This window comes from Lachancea thermotolerans (genome assembly GCF_000142805.1).
Source record: "Lachancea thermotolerans CBS 6340 chromosome G complete sequence".
NCBI classification, from domain to species: Eukaryota; Fungi; Ascomycota; class Saccharomycetes; order Saccharomycetales; family Saccharomycetaceae; genus Lachancea; species Lachancea thermotolerans.
The window spans coordinates 320,448-341,044 of record NC_013083.1 but is presented as its reverse complement, the minus strand read 5'-3'; the positions used below and the strand labels follow the sequence as shown (position 1 = coordinate 341,044).

General features: G+C 46.8%; 12 protein-coding genes across 12 annotated transcripts; 6 read left to right on the top strand and 6 right to left on the bottom strand.

The window, feature by feature from the left end:
• Positions 1–10: 10 nt before the first annotated feature.
• Positions 11–451, bottom strand: GPI19 (phosphatidylinositol N-acetylglucosaminyltransferase GPI19; the record flags this gene model as incomplete). The annotated part of the gene is made up of 1 exon (XM_002555176.1): positions 11–451. One exon carries the CDS (start codon positions 449–451, stop codon positions 11–13), a length of 441 nt encoding a protein of 146 aa, XP_002555222.1.
• A 189-nt stretch (positions 452–640) lies between these two features.
• On the bottom strand, positions 641–2,632 carry PPZ1 (salt homeostasis regulator; the record flags this gene model as incomplete). The annotated part of the gene is made up of 1 exon (XM_002555175.1): positions 641–2,632. One exon carries the CDS (start codon positions 2,630–2,632, stop codon positions 641–643), a length of 1,992 nt encoding a protein of 663 aa, XP_002555221.1.
• Positions 2,633–3,148: 516 nt separating this feature from the next.
• PPM1 (leucine carboxy methyltransferase) lies at positions 3,149–4,144 on the top strand (the record flags this gene model as incomplete). Its single annotated transcript, XM_002555174.1, has 1 exon — positions 3,149–4,144. One exon carries the CDS (start codon positions 3,149–3,151, stop codon positions 4,142–4,144), a length of 996 nt encoding a protein of 331 aa, XP_002555220.1.
• Positions 4,145–4,169: 25 nt separating this feature from the next.
• TAF11 (TATA-binding protein-associated factor TAF11) lies at positions 4,170–5,237 on the bottom strand (the record flags this gene model as incomplete). Its single annotated transcript, XM_002555173.1, has 1 exon — positions 4,170–5,237. One exon carries the CDS (start codon positions 5,235–5,237, stop codon positions 4,170–4,172), a length of 1,068 nt encoding a protein of 355 aa, XP_002555219.1.
• Positions 5,238–5,537: 300 nt separating this feature from the next.
• GPI17 (GPI-anchor transamidase GPI17) lies at positions 5,538–7,094 on the bottom strand (the record flags this gene model as incomplete). Its single annotated transcript, XM_002555172.1, has 1 exon — positions 5,538–7,094. One exon carries the CDS (start codon positions 7,092–7,094, stop codon positions 5,538–5,540), a length of 1,557 nt encoding a protein of 518 aa, XP_002555218.1.
• Positions 7,095–7,677: 583 nt separating this feature from the next.
• Positions 7,678–8,508, top strand: TRM9 (tRNA (carboxymethyluridine(34)-5-O)-methyltransferase; the record flags this gene model as incomplete). The annotated part of the gene is made up of 1 exon (XM_002555171.1): positions 7,678–8,508. One exon carries the CDS (start codon positions 7,678–7,680, stop codon positions 8,506–8,508), a length of 831 nt encoding a protein of 276 aa, XP_002555217.1.
• A 128-nt stretch (positions 8,509–8,636) lies between these two features.
• UBX2 (Ubx2p) lies at positions 8,637–10,397 on the top strand (the record flags this gene model as incomplete). The annotated part of the gene is made up of 1 exon (XM_002555170.1): positions 8,637–10,397. The coding sequence occupies one exon, from the start codon at positions 8,637–8,639 to the stop codon at positions 10,395–10,397; it is 1,761 nt and encodes a 586-aa protein (XP_002555216.1).
• A 573-nt stretch (positions 10,398–10,970) lies between these two features.
• Positions 10,971–12,200, bottom strand: NPL3 (mRNA-binding protein NPL3; the record flags this gene model as incomplete). The annotated part of the gene is made up of 1 exon (XM_002555169.1): positions 10,971–12,200. The coding sequence occupies one exon, from the start codon at positions 12,198–12,200 to the stop codon at positions 10,971–10,973; it is 1,230 nt and encodes a 409-aa protein (XP_002555215.1).
• A 796-nt stretch (positions 12,201–12,996) lies between these two features.
• On the top strand, positions 12,997–15,969 carry CYM1 (pitrilysin family metalloprotease; the record flags this gene model as incomplete). Its single annotated transcript, XM_002555168.1, has 1 exon — positions 12,997–15,969. The coding sequence occupies one exon, from the start codon at positions 12,997–12,999 to the stop codon at positions 15,967–15,969; it is 2,973 nt and encodes a 990-aa protein (XP_002555214.1).
• A 278-nt stretch (positions 15,970–16,247) lies between these two features.
• ERV25 (Erv25p) lies at positions 16,248–16,877 on the top strand (the record flags this gene model as incomplete). The annotated part of the gene is made up of 1 exon (XM_002555167.1): positions 16,248–16,877. One exon carries the CDS (start codon positions 16,248–16,250, stop codon positions 16,875–16,877), a length of 630 nt encoding a protein of 209 aa, XP_002555213.1.
• A 49-nt stretch (positions 16,878–16,926) lies between these two features.
• Positions 16,927–17,457, bottom strand: RAD33 (Rad33p; the record flags this gene model as incomplete). Its single annotated transcript, XM_002555166.1, has 1 exon — positions 16,927–17,457. The coding sequence occupies one exon, from the start codon at positions 17,455–17,457 to the stop codon at positions 16,927–16,929; it is 531 nt and encodes a 176-aa protein (XP_002555212.1).
• Positions 17,458–19,400: 1,943 nt separating this feature from the next.
• KLTH0G04026g (KLTH0G04026p) lies at positions 19,401–20,210 on the top strand (the record flags this gene model as incomplete). Its single annotated transcript, XM_002555165.1, has 1 exon — positions 19,401–20,210. One exon carries the CDS (start codon positions 19,401–19,403, stop codon positions 20,208–20,210), a length of 810 nt encoding a protein of 269 aa, XP_002555211.1.
• Positions 20,211–20,597: the final 387 nt, after the last annotated feature.

Genomic DNA, 20,597 nt, shown 5'->3' with positions numbered 1-20,597 from the left:
TGTACCCAAGTCAGTCCTTTTCATACAAAACCCGGCACACTTCAGTGATAGGTAAATCCATTACACCGCTACTTTCGCGGAAAGCATACTTATCCAAGAATTCTTGATGCGACGCAAACTTCACGACATTCGCGCGGCTATCTGTAATGGTTCTCATGTCGTCAAGAGGTGCCGTCAAAACATCCTCGTTGTACATCCACAATCCTAGGTAGGTAAAAAGCATTGCCATCAAAACTACACACTCGAAAACAATAATCCAGTACCTCTGAGGCAAAAGCCCTACCAGCTCTTGAGTAAACGTTATTATTTCGTTCCTTATACTGGCATCTTCAGTTTTAAACGCGCTCAAAGTTGGTGCCAAAGACCACACAAAAGTCAGTAACAGAATGCATGTTGTAAAGATAAACTGAGAGAACCCAAAATACTCTCTGCGGGGAACGCCTTTGACCATTAACAGGATACTGTAGGCTCAAAAAAAGGTGCCATCATCTATCTCATCGCGTTTAATCAGTGATGATTTCCTATTAACATTAAATATGAATCCACGTGAACGGAATTCATGCCGCTCTTTCCGCCAGGGTGGAATATTCTCTACGCAGCGTGTATATACATTGTATAATTTATTGAGTTATATCTTGTTCTAAGACTGTTGCTGCTGGTTAGCCAGCTTCCTTTCCTGCCTTCCCTTTTTCATGACTTGTTTGAGAGCTGCGCTATCCAAGGGGTCCAAGAGCTCAAAGCTACACAATAGACCTTCACTCACACTCATAACTGCGCCCCAGTTATCAAATTCACCGCAGTAGTTAGGGGCTGAAAAAACGGTTACTAAACTCCTATCGTTGAAAAATTCGTATCCATCCTCGACCACCATGTGCGCCCGGCACACCAGATCGAACCCAAATTTATTGAGAAACTTGTTGATGGCAACTTTGTTGTAACAATAACTAACACCTCTCTCGTTATCCTCCCACTCATGGGGCGAGTCGGTCGGGTCTGACCATAGTAAGTCGTTGATAAGACCAAAGTCGGGCACGTCAGTTGGCCTGCTGACGTGTCTGATCTCATCCATAGAGTTCAAAACCGGAGACAGCCCGCCGTGAACACAAAAGATCTTTCCGGCGACAATTGCGGCCAGAGGTAAAGTGTTGAATGTGTCAATGAAGATCTTCCAGGTCTTGATGTTACAACGACGTTTGCATTCGTCGTAGAAGCCATAGACTCTCGTGACGTTTGCGCATTCATGGTTGCCTCGTAGAAGGAAAAAGTTCTCGGGGTATTTAATCTTGTAGCATAGAAGCAAGAGAATGGTTTCTAGAGACTGCTTACCCCTATCGACGTAGTCGCCCAGGAAGAGGTAATTGGCAGACGGTGGGAACCCGCATTTAGTGAAGAGCCTTAGCAAATCTGCATACTGACCGTGAACGTCTCCGACGATTTTCACCGGAGGCGACAACTCTAGCAGCGACGGCTGTGACAGAAAAATCTCACGCACTTGGTTACAGATCTGAGCTATTTCTGAGTTTTTCAAGCAAACGTTCTTTGTACGTTTACCGGAATAGCCAGCATCCAGTAGTTTTTGAATAGTCTCATCTATGTCAAGCGGTCTCAAAGACTTCTTTCGCTTGATGGTTTTCGTGGTGATTGACGCGTTGGTGTCTTCATCAACATCAACGCTATGCGAAACTTCGTGAGGGTACTCGTCTATGGAGTTCCTTCTCGACCTAGGGCGGCTAGCCTGTAGGCTTTGGTCATTCTGTGCTTCAGAGCTGTCCTCAAAATATTCGTCTTGCGAATTTTTCGTGACTCCTGGCGAGTTCATAGGAGTGCTATATGCGGTGTTGCCGGAAGAGCTGTTGAACGACGACTTTCTACTATGATTTCCAGCAGAAGAATGCGAAGACGTCCTGCTGGGCTGCACGGACGTCATACTGCTATCTGGTAGCTCGAGGTGGGACCCGCTCTTTCGGCGATTACTTGAAGAGCTATTGCTTCTGCTGCCAGCAACCGGCGATTTTTGCGAGTAGCGCCTGGAGTCATTGGACCTACGGCGATGGTGATGCGACTCGTTTTCGTCATTTTCGTCGTCTGTCACCGCGTTCTCATGATAGGTAGTGTTGGGTCCAAGATTTCCAATAGACGTAGAATTTTTCAGGATGGGTGATTTTGGTGCCATCTGGATCATAGAAGGCGGCAAATCGCCATTGGTGCTGCTCGCGTACGTGGCCGTGTGTACCTTATTCTGTAATGTCGAGGCCCCATTCGCGGACTCACGAAACACGCTGCTGCTGCTTCCTCGCTTCGACAGAGGCGGCTGTAACCCGGAGACCACACTGTTTCTTCTGGAAAAAGAGCCCGTAGCCCGCAGTGGCTCCTGCTCAATTGCAGCATCCGAGCCGCTTCCATCTGCTGCGGCCGTGGCTCGGCTGGGATCCGCAGGACCTGCGGCATCCAGAGATCCGGATGCACCGGCATTCTGCGAAGACTGCGATCGCCTTGATTTAGAAGATTTCACGGAGCGCGTGGACTTGCCAGACCTTACGGATTGTGACGTGTCGGTGCGCGCGAAGGGCGGTGCGCTATCACGACTAACTTTGTTTTTTTTAGATGACACTTTTGAACTTGTGTTTCCCATTGTTGCGGTCTATGAAGCTTAATGCTGCTAAGGGCCTTTGAACTGCTGATTTTTGGCGCACTCTGCAACCCAAATTCAACTAAAATGCGCAAAAAAAACTACGCGAAATAATTCTCCGTACAGCCCGAAAAAAAACAGGCAGAACTTGTGTGAACCTTTATGCTATTTGAATGTATGCCTTAAAGAGCTTCTTTTGTAGCTCTAGGCGTTCGATCGCTTGCACTTGGTCACAATCCTGTTACTAGCAACTATTCTCATCTGAAAGTTCCCTCTCTAAATTAAAAAAAGATTAAAATCCCTGAACTATTTACCCGGATCTGGTGATGATGGATATTCGAACAATGAACATGGAAAGCGGGAAAATAACCTGATAGTAAAGCTCATCGCGGTTCGAAAGAGAAGTCCGGAGTAGAATAGAAAAGGCCAGTAGGGTACTATAAATGGTCTACAAAGTCTAGGCGACAACTTTCTTACCCCCCCTGTATTCAATTGTCTGTGATAATTCGCATATAAACAATGGATCGAGCCGTGCAAGAGACGGATTACGATGCATTTTCCTGTAAAGTCAGCGCGATTGCAAAGCATTACCTGCCGCGGCAGGTGTCCGGCAAGGAAAAAGAAGAGGGCGAGTTTGTGCAGCTGCACATGGCTTACGCGCAAGGCTTGAAAAGCGTAAGCCGTAGGGCGTACTCAAAGGTTGATAGGGCCGTTCAGTCGGCGCAGCCGGTGATGAACTACGGCACGTACCTCCGGAGCGTTGCTATTGACGAAGCAATTGCGTGCTTTCTGAAAGAACACGTCAAATCTGGCGCTGAGGCGCCGGTTCAAGTCGTTAACTTGGGATGCGGATCAGATTTACGGATGACGCAAATGCTGTCGCAAGTGCCTCATTTGAAGTGGCTGGACTTGGACTTTAAAGAGTCAGTGGCGCTCAAGTCTCGGATTCTAGAGAACAACCCCTTGTTCCAGCGTGAACTCGGACCCTCAGAGTCAGTGGAAACGGCTGGATACTTAACGAACCGGTATTGCCTTACAAGCTGTGATCTCAATGATATCGCGCAGGTAGCGGAAATTCTTAAAAAGTTTACAACACAAGATTGTCCAACCCTAGTGCTAAGCGAGTGCGTGTTGTGCTATATGAAGTCTGCAGAGTCGAAGGCACTTATCAACTGCATCGAATCCTTTTACAAAATGGGAACCTGGATCTCTTACGACCCTATCGGTGGTGATGATTCTGCCGACAAGTTTGGAAAGATCATGCAAACCAACCTGCGCGAATCGCGGCACCTGGAGATGCCTACGCTCATGGTGTATAATTCCCCTGAAAAATACGCGCAGCGCTTCAATACCGCACCGCATTCGACAAGCATAGTAACAATGTGGCAATACTATGTCCAATCCGTGCCCGACGAAGAGAAAATGCGGCTGAAGACGCTCCAATTTCTTGATGAAATAGAGGAGCTGGAAATTATCCTTTCCCACTACATCTTGGCCGAAGCTTCCTGGCGATAAACTTGCACAAAAACGTACCTATGTATCATCTAAACATCCATCCGTTTCCTTCACCCTGGGTTCTCCATGTAGCCTGTGGAACTGTATCGTTTTCCGCACGATAAAGTCTCCAAGCTTCACGAATGTGTTCTGGAAGGAGCGGGCAGTTTGTGAACTTCTCCACGCTAACGTCCAATGCGTTGAAAGATTTAACAAGCTTGTTGTAGTGTCGAATAATACCAAGCCTGCTAGCTTCTGAATTAATTTTGGATCGTATAAGCCTGTTGTAGGTGTTGACCTCGTTCACGAGGTTCTCGTCTTCGTCATCTTCGCAGAGATCGCTCTCGTTTTCATCTACGCTATCATCGTAAGAGGCATCAGGCCCCTCAACCATTAGAGTCAGCTTTTTCAGTATTTTCTTCAGCCTGTAGGCCGTGATCTGCTTGTCTCTGAACCTGGAGGCCATGAGAGCCGCTAGCTTTCGCTTTTTAACCTCTTGTGCTTTCTCAACAATCTCGCCTATGAATATTTTCCCCACACCAGCGAGGAGCAGATTGATGTTTGCAGCCACTGTTTGGTTAGTGATGATACTGGAGATCTTTTTGATGTTGTTTTTCGCCAGAGAGGTTCTCCGAAACACCTCAAATCTGTTCATTTGTTCCTCGTCCAAATTTGTAAGGAGAAGGTTCAGTTGCTCGGATTGATCTAGTTCTCGCGGTTGCGGTAGGGCCGCAAGCTGTGAATCGTATATATCCCTTGGGAACTGCACGTTTTTGGGCACAGAATTGATGGGAGACGCTTTGCTCACTCTGCCCGTGGGTCCACCGTTTCTCTTCCTCACACGCTGAAGCGGGGCTTCAGCAGTATGCGCGTCAGCAATGTCTTCAGCCGAGCTGCCGTCCTCTTGATCATATTCGTTCTTCATAAAGTCGTTGAGATACGCGTTCATGGTGCCACCAGTTCGTACATCTTTCAGTTTCCAAGTGACATATTCCTGGTCTTCACTTATAACTTGATTTATGAGCTGCTTAGTGTTCCAGTAATTGTTTTGAGTCAGCAGAGGAGGATAATTCTCTTCTGGAACGGTATCCAAGGGCCCCTGGGGCTCAACCATAATGATTAGCGCGCTTGTGTTACGATATGACAAGTTCCTTCAACCTCGAAGTGAATTTGATGTAAGTCTCCACGTGAGTTTTGGTGTATATGCTTTTATAAACAGTGAAATGATATTAAATTTAAAGTGAGCGAAAGAGAAAACCATCGAAGTCTGCATCTGCTACTGGAGAGCGGAGTGCAAATTTACGCGGCTTATTATGCAGAAATTTGAGTCAACTTTTCAAATGGGCCAATAAATTAGCGGCAAAGGAATGGTGCTCCTGTGTTCCAAGATGTCTTAATATTGCAGTTTCGCGCATTATTCGGCAGAACGCTCGCTGGAATCCACCGTAGTGTCGTCGTCTTGTAACCTCTCCTTCTCTGTCAAAGAATTATTGGCAACGTGAGGGCCCTCTTTCTCGCGTAATGCATTCAGCAGTCCCGAAAGGATAATGACGGTGAGTGGGCCTAGCAGAGGCAAATAAACCGCAATCTTGTGCTCTTGAGGGAAGAAGTTTTGCTGAACCATTTCCTTATGGAAGAATGCTCTCTCGCAAACCCGAACAAATTCGTTACTTAGCAAGAGCGCCTGGTTCCACGTACGATCGCCACCCTTTTCGGGGTTGTTGAGGAGTTCGATTAGCTGCAAGCGTAAGTCGAGTGCCTTTTCCACATCACTCAGCACCTGCTTGGGGACTGACATCTGTGGAAATTGTTCAGTCAACTTTGTCAGGGACCAAAGGGTCTCTGCACCATGCTCGAGGTTCTTTATAATTGTCACCCTTTTAAACGAATCTATCGTGGCGTATGGGGTTGTGAGGTCAGCGCTCTGAGTCGCGAGGCCCAGAAATTGGAAGAGCTCTCTTGCGAAATTATAGATGACAGGCGCGAGGTATTCCTCGGTTAGCCGGACATTATCAGGCAGAGGTGCTTTGTTCAAAACGAGCGATCCCCAGCGGGGTACCATGAAAGTTTGCCAAGGACGCTGGGAGGTCGCGTTAACGAATGATAGCTCACCCGCCTCGAGACTTGGGAAGACGATCGCTAAGTTCAAAACGCTCTTTTCCTTGTAGTAGTTCATGGAGGAAAGCTCTGACAGGTCAATCGTGTGAGCTAGGTCCTGCCAGGTTGTGTTCTCACCTGAATGTATCGACCCGACATTCAAATCATTGAACTGCACAATACTGGTGTCCACGGTGAAGTTGACGAGTGGTGATAGGAATCTGCGCAGAGGCGTAAAGTAATTGTCGAGCGTGGTGTCGATGTCCCAACCTATTGGCCTGCCGTCGCCAGTCAAGAGCGAGATCGACAAGTGCACGTTGGGGCTGTAGGAGATAGCCATCTCTGAAGATCCTGTGTTTTTTTCGGGCCTTGAACCGGAAAATTCCTCCCACTCGGCTCCAAAAGTATGCTCGACGAGCGTCTGCGCCGCAAAAAACGGCACATCGTTGGCCATCACGGCCTCATTGTTGAAGAAAACCAGGGTCTCCTTCGAATCGTACGCTAGAGTGAAGCCGGCAAAGTCATCGAGCACCAGGGTCGCCACGTAGTCCGAGTCTTGATCCACGACAGATTCGTCATACTCCAGGACTTGCAGCGACCACTGCACGTGACTGGGCCTCGACCGCAGAAGCTCGTTGACCTGCACCTGGATTGCGTCGTGCACGTCTGGAAACCTGTACGTGTCTGACCTGACATATACAGGAATCACAATATGCACATCCGAGTGCATGTTTTGATGGATCGATCTGATGTATTCGCTGGGTAAGGGAGCCCGGTATATCGTCGTCAGCTTGTACCATGCCGGAAGTCCCGCCAAAATAAAGACCGCCACAAACCAAAAGGCTACAGCCCTACGCAACCATAAATTTGACATCGTGGTGCGGCCTTCAGAGTGCCTTGCTTCGTGTGTTGGCTTCAAGGTTCTTCGAAAGCTGCAATTTTTACCTTTTGACACTTAATAATAGGACAAGCCTCAATTTTATTGAACACCAACATTCACGTGTAACATGACCGAACTGTTTCTCGGCATTCTCGTAATCTGCGCGCATGGAACGCATCCTCGTTCAGTCTCGAACGTGTTCCTTGCATGGTATTTGGCCAGTGACAAATACTGCTGGTAGATCTGGTGGAACCAGTTTGGAACGAAGACTACATTCTCTGTCTGGTGGTTCGCTACTGTAGACGCGTATATAATGATGTTGGTAGCTTCTTGGTGGATTTGAAGTGTATGCGAGCGCTATTAAACAATGTGCCGTTTCCAGTGGTTTGCGCAGAAACTTTGCACTGCCACCTGGGTTTCTGTCCCAAAATGTATGTTCCAAACTCTCACTGTCTTTTCTGTCAATGTTGAAAAATAGTATTCTCGAAAATCGACCGCGATTCGAGGCGATGAGCTTCGATTCTTGAGCTGTAGCGAGCATAGAGGCCCATATCCTGACATCAACAGTAGTTCTAAGATGGCAGCCGCTAGAGAACAGCAGTTTGTGCACGAGGTCTACAACGAGATCGCTCCACACTTCTCGCAAACAAGATACAAGCCATGGCCCGTGGTGACAAGGTTTTTGAACCAGCAGGAAATGGGTAGCATAGGCATCGATGTTGGATGTGGTAACGGAAAGTATTTGAACGTGAACCCCAATGTGTTTATAATAGGCTCAGACCGATCATCCGGGCTCATTGAGTGCGCGCACGCGTTGGACGGCAAATTCAATGTCTTGGTCGCGGATGGGATGCAGTTGCCGCACAGAGACGCGACGTTCGACTTCGCCATCTCCATTGCTGTCGTGCACCACTGGTCGACGCGCGAGCGCCGGGTAGCGGCGATAAATCATATTCTGAGCAAAGTGCGGCCGCAGGGCCGAGCGCTCATCTACTGCTGGGCCCTTGAGCAGGCTGGCTCGCGCAGAGGTTATCACGAGGGAATGGAGCAGGACGTGCTAGTGCCGTGGGTTCTTCAGGGCAAGCACGCCAAGAACGAACAGGAGACGAAATCCACGAAGAAAGCCAAGCCAGAGAAGCCGGATTTGAGCACCGTTGCTCCGCAAGACAGGGCTGCGTTCCTGGCGCATTGGAGAGAAGAACAGCAATCAAAGAGAGCTGCCGAGAATGAGGCCCAAGAACGCGCGCGGCGCGAGCAAGTCGACGCGGACAATGCGAACACCAAGTATAGGTATTACCATCTCTACAAAGAAGGCGAACTCGAGGAAGACTGCGTGAGTGCCGGAGGTAAAGTAGTAGGTGCCGGCTACGAGAAAGACAACTGGTATGTGATCGTGGAACGCCAATAAGTCTAGCATGTCCAGAATGATGCCACGTCGTGTTTGTTGATTTCGCCGTATAATGTTCAACAATGAGGTCTATATAAGGTGCAGGGCGAAACCCTAACTGTGTACTTTTGAGAAAATAAGCATCGCAAATGCCCGTAATTCAGCATGGCGATCAAGAGATCCACCTTTCTCACGATGAGGAGGAGAAACTGAACAACTTCCAGGTAATTACCACGTTTCCCGAAGAGAGTTTGCCTCAGATCGTCAAACTTCTGCAAGATCACGGCTGGCAGCTTGAACCGGCGCTGAGCCGCTACTTTGACGGCAATTGGCAAGAAAACCTAAACCCTCCCCCAGTCGCTGCGCGCCCACACACTCCACCCATTCCGCAGCGGCCTTCGAACCCTGTCACGCCGTTTATGTTTGGCGACACTGCTTCGTTGGTGCCTCGCCTGCCGCTCGTCAAAAGGCTCCCCCTGGATTTCAAAGAAAAGTTCCGCTACGCAGGTTTGGACAAGCGACCCGAAGAATTCAGTACACATCCAGCCCTTTTCCTGTTAGTGCTCCTCCCAAAAGTTCTTTTCAAGATCGGTACCGGAATCTTCACTCTACTCTGGAGCATCATCTCTTTTGGTTTCAGAACAGAGGGTGTGAATACAAACCACATCCACAGAGTTCCTGAAAGTCCTTCAGAAAATGTGGGATCAATACATGAGACACTGGAATCGATTTTCAACGGGAACACGGAGCTGTCATCGCTCGTCAGCTCAAAGCCTTTTAATGAAGTTTATGACGAATGCGAAAAAGAGTTTAAGTTCTTGTTGGTTGTCTGCCTTGGAGATGTGGAGACGGACGAGGCTGGCGCTAGGGACGCTAATTCGCGGCTCTTTCTTGAATCAATACTCAACGATCCTTCTACTCTTCAAATTCTCCGTGAGCATTCGGAAAACCTGGTGATCTACATGCGCTTAGCCCAAGACATGGAGATGTGGAGTCTTACCAAACAGCTGAAACTCAGATATACACCCGAGTGCCTTCTCATTGGTAACGTACTAAATTCTAAAGACTCCGTAAACGGAGCTACGCGAATGTCAGTCTTGAGTAGGCTGAAGGTTAGCACTCTAAGAAAATTCCAGAACTCACTCAAAATTATTGTTGAGAGACATAGCGCAGAACTTATTGTTAGCAGAAGTGAGCAGGAGGAACTGAGGATGGCTAGGGAAATAAAGCAGATGCAAGATCAAGCCTATCAAGAATCCCTGAAGCAGGATCAAGAAAAGGAGCAGAGACGTCAAGCGGCTGAAGAAGAGGCAAAACTCAAGCGCGAAGCTGAATTAATAAAGGAAATGGAGTTTAAAACTACTCAAACCATTCAAAAGCTTCGTATTTTGAGCTTTTGTCTGGAGCATTTAGAGTCCTTGACTTCCTCTAATATAACGCAGGAAAAACACGCTACTCTTCAAATCCGAACTCCAAATGGAAGGCGTTTTGTGAAGAAGTTCACCGGCGTTAGCACGCTTGAGTACATATACAGGGTTGCGAAGTGCTTTCTCTTCTTGGATCTCGAAAGTTTCAACAAGGACCATGTTTTACAATGCATGGCTACAAAGGTAAAGGAAATGGCACAAGACGAGGATGTCCTTTGCTTCAAAGACGAGCGTAATATCGAAGACTTGCGTATTGATAGCCAGCCTGAAGAATTGTCTCAAATACTGCAAAATGAATTGCCAAAATGGAGTACGCCCGATTGCGAAGTTGAGCTGGATATTGACTTTGAGCTAGTTACGCCATTCCCCAGGTTCAAGCTCCCTAATGATAAAGACGTTTTGATCAAAGACACCTCACAAATTTGGCCCAACGGTAGTATTTTGGTAGAGTATTTAGAGGATGCTGAATACGAAAGTGAATAAGCTTTGAATACTGTCAAAAAATGCATGCTTGACTAGATTACGTATAATACACAAGTTGATTCAAGCAGGGCCCCCCGTGGAGGCCAGCTTCAACCATTGTAGACCAGCTACGGGAAATAAATGCTGCTTTTATAAATGCGTTAGTAGGGCAAAACATGGACCGAAACTTCTGCCGTCCGCATCACTGCATGTCGCGGAAGAGACTGTATCAAGAGTTCAACTAAGGCCAAAAAGGGAGCAGTAGCGGGGAACCTGACTCTATGCAAGGGAAATATTTTATAGAGATCTTTCAGAAACAAGTAAAATACAATCTTCAAAAACGGGAATTTCAACAAACTTTCATGAAGCCTTTAATTCACACCCACTCGGAGATTCATATTAGTTCACTAAACTTGGAAATCCTCAAAATGGAAACCACTACAAACAAAACGGGACATATTCCAGATAATACAAACAAAGCACGAAGGAAAGGGTATTTTATTTTTTTAATTTACAACTCACAACTGGTTGAGGTTCCCTGTATTCCTAATTTTTTCCTCCTTCTCGTGCTATTCTTGGGAGGAAGAGGGCAGCTCACTGCCTGGATGGAGATCTCTCACGAGCAGAACCATAGTAGTCACCACCTTCTCCTCTGCCTCTGTACTCATCCCTTGGAGCACCGTAGGAACCTCTTGGAGCACCGTAAGAGTCACCTCTTGGAGCACCGTAACCACCACGGCCACCACGGAAGCCACCACGGTCGCCGAAGCCACCTCTTGGACCACCACGGCCACGGAATCCACCACGGTCGCCGAAACCGCCACGACCACCACGGCCACCACGGAAGCCACCACGGTCGCCAAAGCCGCCTCTTGGACCACCACGGCCACGGAACCCGCCGCGGTCACCGAAACCGCCACGGCCACCAAAGCCGCCGCGGCCACCGAAACCACCACCTCTTGGACCGCCTCTAAATCTTCTGATAGGAGGAGGGTTGTCGTCCTTTTCAGCAGTGATCACAGACCCTCTGAACTCGATGTTGTTCAGCTTTTGCAGAGCGTCCTCCAAAATCTCTTCGGATGGGAACTCTAGCGCACCAGTACCGTCGAACTCTCTTGTGTTGACACTGGAGAAAGTGGTCTCCAAGTTGTTCTCACGGGCCAAATCCTTCAGCTCTTGCCAAGCGACACCGTCTGGCAGGTTTCTGAGGATCATGCGGTATCTAGGAGGCTGCACCTTAGAGTAAACGACCTCTAGAGGCTGGTTTGCGAAACTCTTACCGTTGACCTCCTCGATAGCTCTAGCAGCCGAGTCGGCCTCTTCGAACTCAACGAAGGCGAAGCCGTTGAGAATCTTGACCTCCTTCATAGGGCCGAAAGGAGCAAAGATCTCGTTGAGCTCAGAGTCCTGGACATCGAATGGGAATGGTCTCACAAACAGTCTTGTAGTCGACAGCTCGCCGTCCATCATACGGTGGGGAGGCTGGCCACGGTGATCGTTGTAGTCATTGTGGCTGTCATGGTAGGCTGGAGCACGGGCCTGTGGAGCCTCGTGGGACTCTGGAACGTCAGAAGCCTCAACGGGAGCTGCGGCCTGGGCAGCTTCGGAAGCCTCAGCGGCAGGGGCACCCTGGGACTCGATGGTTGATGGAGCTTGTTGCTCGGTTTCCTCAACAGGAGGTTGTTGGTATTCTTCGGACATAATGTGTACTTGATTCAACTGAAAAGAGTGTTTGAGATGGGTGGCAAGACAGATGGTAGAAGATCGCGCTTTTATAAAAAAATTTGCTGCCTCTGGAGGGCTCGTAAAGTACGGATTTTCCATTGCCTCTGATATACACGTGACCAAGAGAGTTCTCGCGGAGATTATTTCTCAGCGCCGCTTAACACCTTTGTTTCCGGTGGGCCAATTGGCGAGCGAGCTCTGCTTGCGTAGAAAGCAAATGCGAAACCAAAATGAGGACGCCAAGCACGCGGCGCACCGATGAGAGCACGAAAATAGCGTTCCATGAACGCTAATGGCTTTTAGCAATCACCTCCAGAGGGTGCTTTTCTCCTTTCTGATCAAACCGTGTCAACAATAATCTTGTTATACCATCGTCATGCTGAACCCGCTGGTTAATCTAGCATGATTTCCCAGCCTTTCTAGTATGTGATTCTGAGCTTCAACTCGCGGTGCCGATGGCTACAGTTTTATAATGAAAACTAATTGTTTTTGAGAGCTCAAGCTTTAATATTTGGAACAAGGCAACTTTGACTAGAGCTAGAGCCAAAGAAAATTATTTGTTAGCTGCTAATTTTCTCTTTCATCTGCACCTACAAGCCGCTAGATAGAGACTGCACCGCGAATACTGGGATTTCTTCATAAAACCTAGAACTTTTAGGAGAAAAATTGATTAACTGCTGTATTGGCACCATGCTGTTGGCGTGTGGCTTAATTCACCCTAGAATTAACAATAGCGCACATAAAGCGACGCTGACAGGCGGCAAATATTTGTCATTTGTCTTAGTAGTGCTTAAGGCTAGACCAAGCTATAATACCTAACTACGAAAGTTTTGGCAAAGAGCGGTTCATCTCTCAGTCTTAAAGTAACTTAATAAGAACGGCTGATAGAGACAAAATGCTACGATTTCGGAGGTATGCATCTCATTTCAACCAATCTAAACTGCTCCGTAAGTACCCTGTGGGCGGAGTTTTCCACGGTTATGAAATCAACCGCGTTCTTCCTGTGCCTGAGATGAGGTTCGTCGCCGTAGACTTGAAGCATCTGCAGACAGGAGCCCAACACCTCCACATCGACAGAGACGACAGGAACAACGTGTTTAGCGTTGCGTTCAAGACCAACCCCCCGGACGCCTCTGGCGTGCCCCACATTTTGGAACACACCACCCTCTGTGGGTCAGAGAAATACCCTGTAAGAGACCCTTTCTTCAAGATGCTAAACCGATCCTTGGCGAACTTCATGAACGCCATGACAGGCCATGACTACACGTTCTATCCTTTTGCTACTGCAAACAAGGCAGACTTTGCTAACCTGAGAGATGTATACCTGGACGCCACTTTCAAGCCGCTTTTAAAGCACGAGGACTTTCTACAAGAGGGCTGGAGGCTTGAGCACACCAATCTGGATGACCCAAAGAGCGACATTGTATTCAAGGGTGTTGTTTACAATGAGATGAAGGGGCAGACCTCAAGCTCGAACTACCAGTTCTGGATCAAGTTTCAAGAGAATATCTATCCGTCCCTAAACAACTCCGGAGGCGACCCACAAAAGATTACAGACCTACAGTACTCCGATTTGGTTTCTTTCCACTCCAAGAACTATCATCCGTCGAATGCAAAAACGTTTACCTATGGAAGTTTTCCGCTCGATGAGACCCTACAGCGCTTAAATGAAGAGTTCAAATTGTATGGAAAAAGAGCAAACAGGTACAAAGAGCTCAAGCCTCTAGAAATGAACTCTGATGTTAGGGTGACTGAAAAGGGCCAGGTTGACCCTATGCTTCCCCCAGATAAACAGCTGAAAACTTCGATGACTTGGCTATGCGGCGATCCTGCCGACGTTTACGGGACATTTCTCTTGAAAGTTCTTGGGAATCTTTTGATGGAGGGCCACTCTACTCCTCTATACAAACAGCTGATCGAGTCAGGTGTTGGTTATGAGTTTTCCGTCAATTCAGGTGTTGAGTCTACTACAGCTACCAACTTTTTCACGGTTGGTGTTCAGGGCTGCAGTGATACAATCCTGTTCGAACAAACTGTGAAATCTGTTTTTCAAGAAGCATTAGAAAAACCATTCGAAAGCGATAAAATCGAAGCTATTATCCAACAGTTGGAGCTCTCCAAGAAAAACCAAAAGGCTGACTTTGGGCTACAGCTTCTATACTCACTTGTCCCTGGATGGACAAATAAAACTGATCCATTTGATCATTTAGTCTTTGATGATATTCTGTCTCAATTCAGAGCCGACTGGGCTGCAAAGGGTGATGAGGTTTTCCGCGAGATTATCAGAGACCAGATTCTCTCGAAGCCCTGCTTCTACTTCTCCATGGAAGCAGATGAGAAATATTCAGGAATGCTGGATTCAGAGGAAGCACGTCGTCTGGAAACAAAGGTTAGCCAGCTAGACAGCAATGACCGTGAAGTTATTAGGGAACGCGGAAAGCAACTTCAAGCGAAGCAAAACGCTACCGAGGATTTGAGCTGCCTCCCCAGTCTAAAGATCAAAGACATTCCTCGTGCTGGAGATTCATACGAGATCAAGAGAGCTGACAATATTTTCCACCGAATTTCGGACACAAACGGAATCACATATTTGAGGCTGAAGAGATCGCTAGACAGGGTTATCCCTCGGGACCTCTATCCATACCTGCCAATTTTTGCCGATTGCTTAACTAGTCTGGGTACCTCCAAAGAGCACTATAGTGAAATTGAGGATGAAATGAAGCTTCACACTGGAGGCGTCTCCGCTCATGTCGCAGTTCATTCTGACCCAATTACTTGTGAACCAAGTCTGAACTTTATTTGTGAAGGCTACTCCCTGAATCATAAAACAGAACGTGTGTTTGACATCTGGAGAAAGATCTTGGTAGAAACAGACATTGTGAAACATGTTGAGAAGTTGAAGGTGCTGATCCGTTCCTTAGCTGCATCGAATACAGCATCTGTTGCAGAGGGCGGGCATGCATTCGCTCGGAATTTTACGGGCGCACACTTAACAACTGCTAAGGCAATTAATGAAAGCTTGAGCGGCGTTGAGCAACTAAAACTGATCACATACCTGTCCACAATTCTAGAAAAGCCGGCTTTGTTTCAGGCAGAAGTTGTTGACAAGTTGAATGAATTGAAGAGCTACGTTATTTCAAGCGAGGGCCTTGAATTCTTCACTACAACAGATTCTGAAAAGCAAGCCATCAAAACTGACAACGAGATTCAGCAATTTGTGCAGACTCTTCCGGAAGACAGTCCATCGATGACATTTTCTTCCAGAGATTATCCACTGCTTGACTCAAAAGGAAAGCACACCCTTATTGAATTCCCATTCCAGGTCCATTACTCAGCCCAATCGCTGGTTGGCGTGCCATACACTCACAGAGATGGAGCAAGTTTACAAGTTCTCAGCAATATGCTAACCTTTAAGCACTTACATCGTGAGATTAGAGAGAAGGGCGGAGCATACGGCGGTGGCGCTACGTACAGCGCATTGGATGGACTGTTTTCCTTCTATTCCTATAGAGATCCACATCCTCTAAACTCTCTGCAAGTTTTCGCAGAGAGCGGCAATTACGTCTTGCAAAACTCAAACTGGAAAAACGACGATCTGAATGAAGCCAAGTTGACAATATTTCAGCAAGTCGATGCCCCTATAAGCCCCAGCAGCGAAGGGAGCATACTATTTAACTACGGAATCACCGACAGTATGAGACAAGTTAGAAGAGAACAGCTTCTGGACGTAAATCTTGAAGACGTCCGAGCAGCAGCAGAAAAATACCTTTTCAAAAAACCATCTGTAACTGCTGTGGTCGGGCCCCGTATTGAGGCAGAAATGTCAGATGGCAAGTGGCAGATCAAGGATTTGCAACCGGCCAAGTGAAACTTTACCTGTAAATAAATTCATATTAATAACAAGAATTAAGATTCCTCTTGAATCAACAACACGGTGCTTTTAAAGCTTCGTTCCAAGTTGACAAACGCGAGTTCTGTGGGAGACCTGTTCAGTGTCCCTGTACTAGAGCATGCCTGTCTTGCGCATATAGCTTTTTGTTTAGTCTACGCGTTCACAATAAAATAACACGCCTACAATATAAAAAAATTTAAGCTTCTAAAGCTTTAAACAAACAATTCTCTGAAACACCTAGATACAACAACAGCATGCAATTCAGCATTCTACCACTGCTGTGTGTTCTCTTCAGCACATGTCTAGCGCTGCACTTCGACATCACGGCGTCTTCAAATCCAGAGCCCGTCTGTGTTCGTGACTTCATTAACGAAGGGCAATTGGTGGTGGTGAGAATTGAGACCGACGGATCTGTGGGTGATGGCCAGGTTCTGAACCTCGTTATCCGCGACAGCAATGGAAATGAACCCCGTAGAAGCAAAGATATCGCTGGCACTACCAACGTTGCTTTCCACGCGGCCAGATCTGGTGCTTTCGACATATGCTTCGAGAACCATTTGCAGGTCCATGGGCGCAGCCTGAAGAGATCCGTGGAGTTGGATGTCGAAACTGGGTCGCAAGCCCGTGACTGGAACAAAATTCAATCGAGCGAAAAGTTGAAGCCTGTCGAAGTTGAATTGCGCAGGATCGAAGAATTGACGGACGAAATTGTGGACGAACTTGGATACCTGAAGGCAAGAGAGGAGCGCCTCAGAGATACCAACGAGTCGACCAACAGAAGAGTCAGGAACTTCTCCTTGATGGTTATTTGTGTGTTGGTGAGTCTCGGAGCTTGGCAGATCAATTATCTGCACAACTACTTCAAGGCAAAGCATATCATTTAACCCATATAGTTCATATACAAAATATGTCTAGCTGCACAAATATATGATTTCAAAACACTAGATGCCCTAACTTGCCCAGTAGATATGCAAAATCCATCCATGTTATATAAACCCGTTTCCCCTGTGTTGCACAGCTCATCATGTCGATCAAGTGTCCGCCATCAACATTGATGCTATTTGCAATCTTCTGTAAGTCTTTGATGCTAAGAACATGGTTCCTCAGTGTGACTTGGGGAAACTGTGTATCCCTGCCGCAGCCTTGAACGAGCATTAGCCACTGTGTATCTATGATTTCAGCATTGTTCATAAAGATCAACAAATGGAATGTGGTTTTTAGGAGTTTATCAAAGTCCACTACCTTGGTACCTTCTATGCAAAGGTCCTGAGGTTGGACCAGTTTTGTCATTTCAGTGGGCATTTGAAGTTCTTTGAAGTATTCTGGCAGGTCTTGCGCAGTCATGTCGGACTCGATACTGTAATTGGCAAAGGCCCCTAAGATGTCATCTTCTATTTCAGGAGGGATCTTTGGATTGAGGAACTCTGAAACACTGTTATATGCCTTGCTCTTGGTCCTGTTCATAGCCAAGTCTGAGCCTTAGGATACAAATAACGGTCTGCGTCAAGTAACGTGTAAGCGTGCCGCTGTTTGCTCAACTCTGGAGCTTTTTCGTCCATTGAGATATTAGAGTAAAGTGTAGCTGTAACTTAAAACCCCGAATACTCACTGTTCTGGATAAATTCTTCAAGCGATACGTTTAATTCTATTTCGGTGGCGCCGAAGTTTGGATTTCTGAATGCCCTGTGGGGTTTAGGGGGGTTTTCATTCGAATTGCTGATTGCACGACAAACCTTTCAACAACACCTTTAGACCCAGACATGTAGCTTCTCTAAAGCGGATTCGAAGGCTTTATTTCGATGTCTAGATGGACGTGTCATTTTGCTTGGGAAGAACAGCTTTTATTAAGCCTCAATAGCGGTAAAACGCGAATGTTTTTCTGTCCCTTGCGAACGGTGCCAGAGCCACTAGATGCTTCTCAGGCAGCTTTCGGCGACAAAATTGCAGAGATAATGTCTGCCGTGATATGCAGTTTTGTCAATGAAAATCCTTGCATAATTCCTGATATTTAACGTTTTGTCGTCGTAAACTTCAAGGATTATTTGAACTATAGCATGCTGATAAAACAGCACGCTACGTCCCATCTACGAAATAGACATCTGGTATCTGACGCTGACGGCAAGCCGAGTGTTAGCGAAAGACTCACATCCTCTGCCATTCTGCTGGACTTTTTCATTCGACTTGGATTTTGCGTGTTGCACGACCCACCTGCCCACCTCTTGAAATTGAATTTCTAGCAAGCCAGCTATTTGAATCAAGTTGCAATGTATGTGTTTCTTGGGTTGTTCCTGCGTTTTCCTCCAGATGCTCATTTTCGAAACCAAGTTGTACCTGTTTTAAAGTCTGACAGGTATTATAAAGTTCCAAGAATTCAGTTCGTGAGACGCACCTAAAATCGAAGCCATATCACCTATTTGGTACTATTGCAAACTTTGTCTCTTGAAAGGGTAGATGTTCACAGTAATAACGAACCCTAAACAGTGGCGCTCGAACATTAATGGACGAGCTTCAAACTCTGCAACCTTTAAGCCTTATCGCGCAGCCCGTTATTACTTGCTACAAAGACTGTGGCGAATGTGTTTTAACTAGCGATATAAGCTCGTTTCCATTCCAGACGCACTGCGGTCTTCGCGTATGGCCGCTCGGGTCTTCCAACAAGATGAAAGATGTAATAAAACGGAAAGAGAATTAAGCAGAGTGCAAAAGATCCTTAAGGACTTTCATCCCTGGCAGCCTAGAAGATCTTTCTCACTGGCACTGGCATTTTATAGGCGCCCTGGAATGTCAAAATTCATATTTTTCGACTGTAGCCGCTGAACTCCGAAACGGCATCATGTACGAGCGTGTTATTTTTGTCGCGAGCATTTGTGAATCCCCGTTCTTGAGCACATGAGAAATGCATTAAACACCATAGCCATGTAAGAGCTGAAAAGGCTAATGTCAAGAAATCGGGGCAATTTGCTGTTTGATTCTAGCAGGTTTTTCCCACTCACATATCTCAGAAACGCAGTACCAATCTCTCATTTGTTCACAAGATTGATGAGGAACCTTTTTGATGCTGCGGCGTTAGATGGATCGGTGAATCATGGAACCTAAAATATCCTCGGCTTCCCGAAAGATGACACATCTTTCACAGGAACGGCCGGCTAAAGTGCGCGCTCTCTTCTGCCGAGATAAGAAGTTCTTCAACGCTTGTCTCGTACGAGCAATTAACTTGTATACAATGCGTACATTGTGATATGCATAATGACACATCGAGACCGGAGCTCATGGCGGGAAGTCAAAGTGGCATATATACACCTCAAAGATGTGGGCCATTTAGGGCGTTTTAGCGCAATGCCAGATCCTCACCAATACCTAGTTTTTGTGATTACCCAAATCATACGCTTCGGGCATCCTGTGCAAAGATGGTGGAGTTAGCGTCTAAAATATCGCCAGCGAACCAGCTACTATTCAATCAAATCGCCAATGAGTTATCAGCTTCACTGACCGGACCAACGCTAGAGTTTATTGATGTTCTGATAGAGTCTTTTATGTATCCTAGAGGCAATCGCAGCCTCTTCGCGAGCGCCAGAGGGGAGACGAGTATGGAAAGCTCTCCCACTGACCACCAGCAGTTGTATGAATGTCAAGATTTTGGCCACAACTGCCTCTTGGGGATGGTGTATGCCAGGCATCTGCTAAACAAAATAAAATCTCAGAGCTTGACAGAGTCTCCAGACTTTGCCTGGTCGCTCCTGGAGCTTCTAGAGGACACGCGCAGCACGCTAGTGCATCTACTAAAACAAATGAGCAGTCAAATAGAACTGCCGATGTGCTCGGAGATGTACAGGCAAATATTAAGTGAAAACGTTTTTCACTTCCGGCATGCATTTTTGAATTTTCAGGCACTGGACTGCATCCTTCACCAGCTGCTGGAGACGCTTGATAAAACCGGGCTGTTAGACGAAGTAGTGTTTCAAATTGACTACAAAACTATTGGCGCGATTCAAAGATTTGCTGCAGACAACACCCAGTGGTTTGAGGATATAATGTTAGGCTCCAAGGCCCTGAAAGAATACTTATTACTTCAAGACTACCGCACTGACTATTTGGATCAGGTTACGGCAACCAAGGTACCCAAGGGTGTAAGAAAGGCTATTCGGTCTCCTGAATTCAGTTCTTTTGTCCACGCGAGGAAATCGCGGTTGAAGATATCTCATCGCAAGATATTTTGAAGGCGGTCGAGAGAGGCTTGAGAGAGTCTGACGGTAACGAGGGACTATTTATAAGGGTGACACTAGTCATTGGCTTGGTCGGATGCGGCGGCGTTCGCATCGACTACATCCATAATATTTGAATTGGTACAACAACATTTAATAATTAAATAACCTAAGAATGCGATTTTTCTCACACTTGAATCCACAAGCTCTTGACTTCTCCGCAAAGAGTTTTTCACGGTTTTGAGACCATGGCGCACACACCTGCAACATGTAGAGCTCGAGGAGGCTGACCGATACAAACTACATTTCATCGCAAGCAAAATTTCCAGCTACAGGCGTTGTGTGATAAGGGCTTTCAAAGATTTTGTGCGCAGCAAAGAATTCTGGCGAATTTCAAAAACC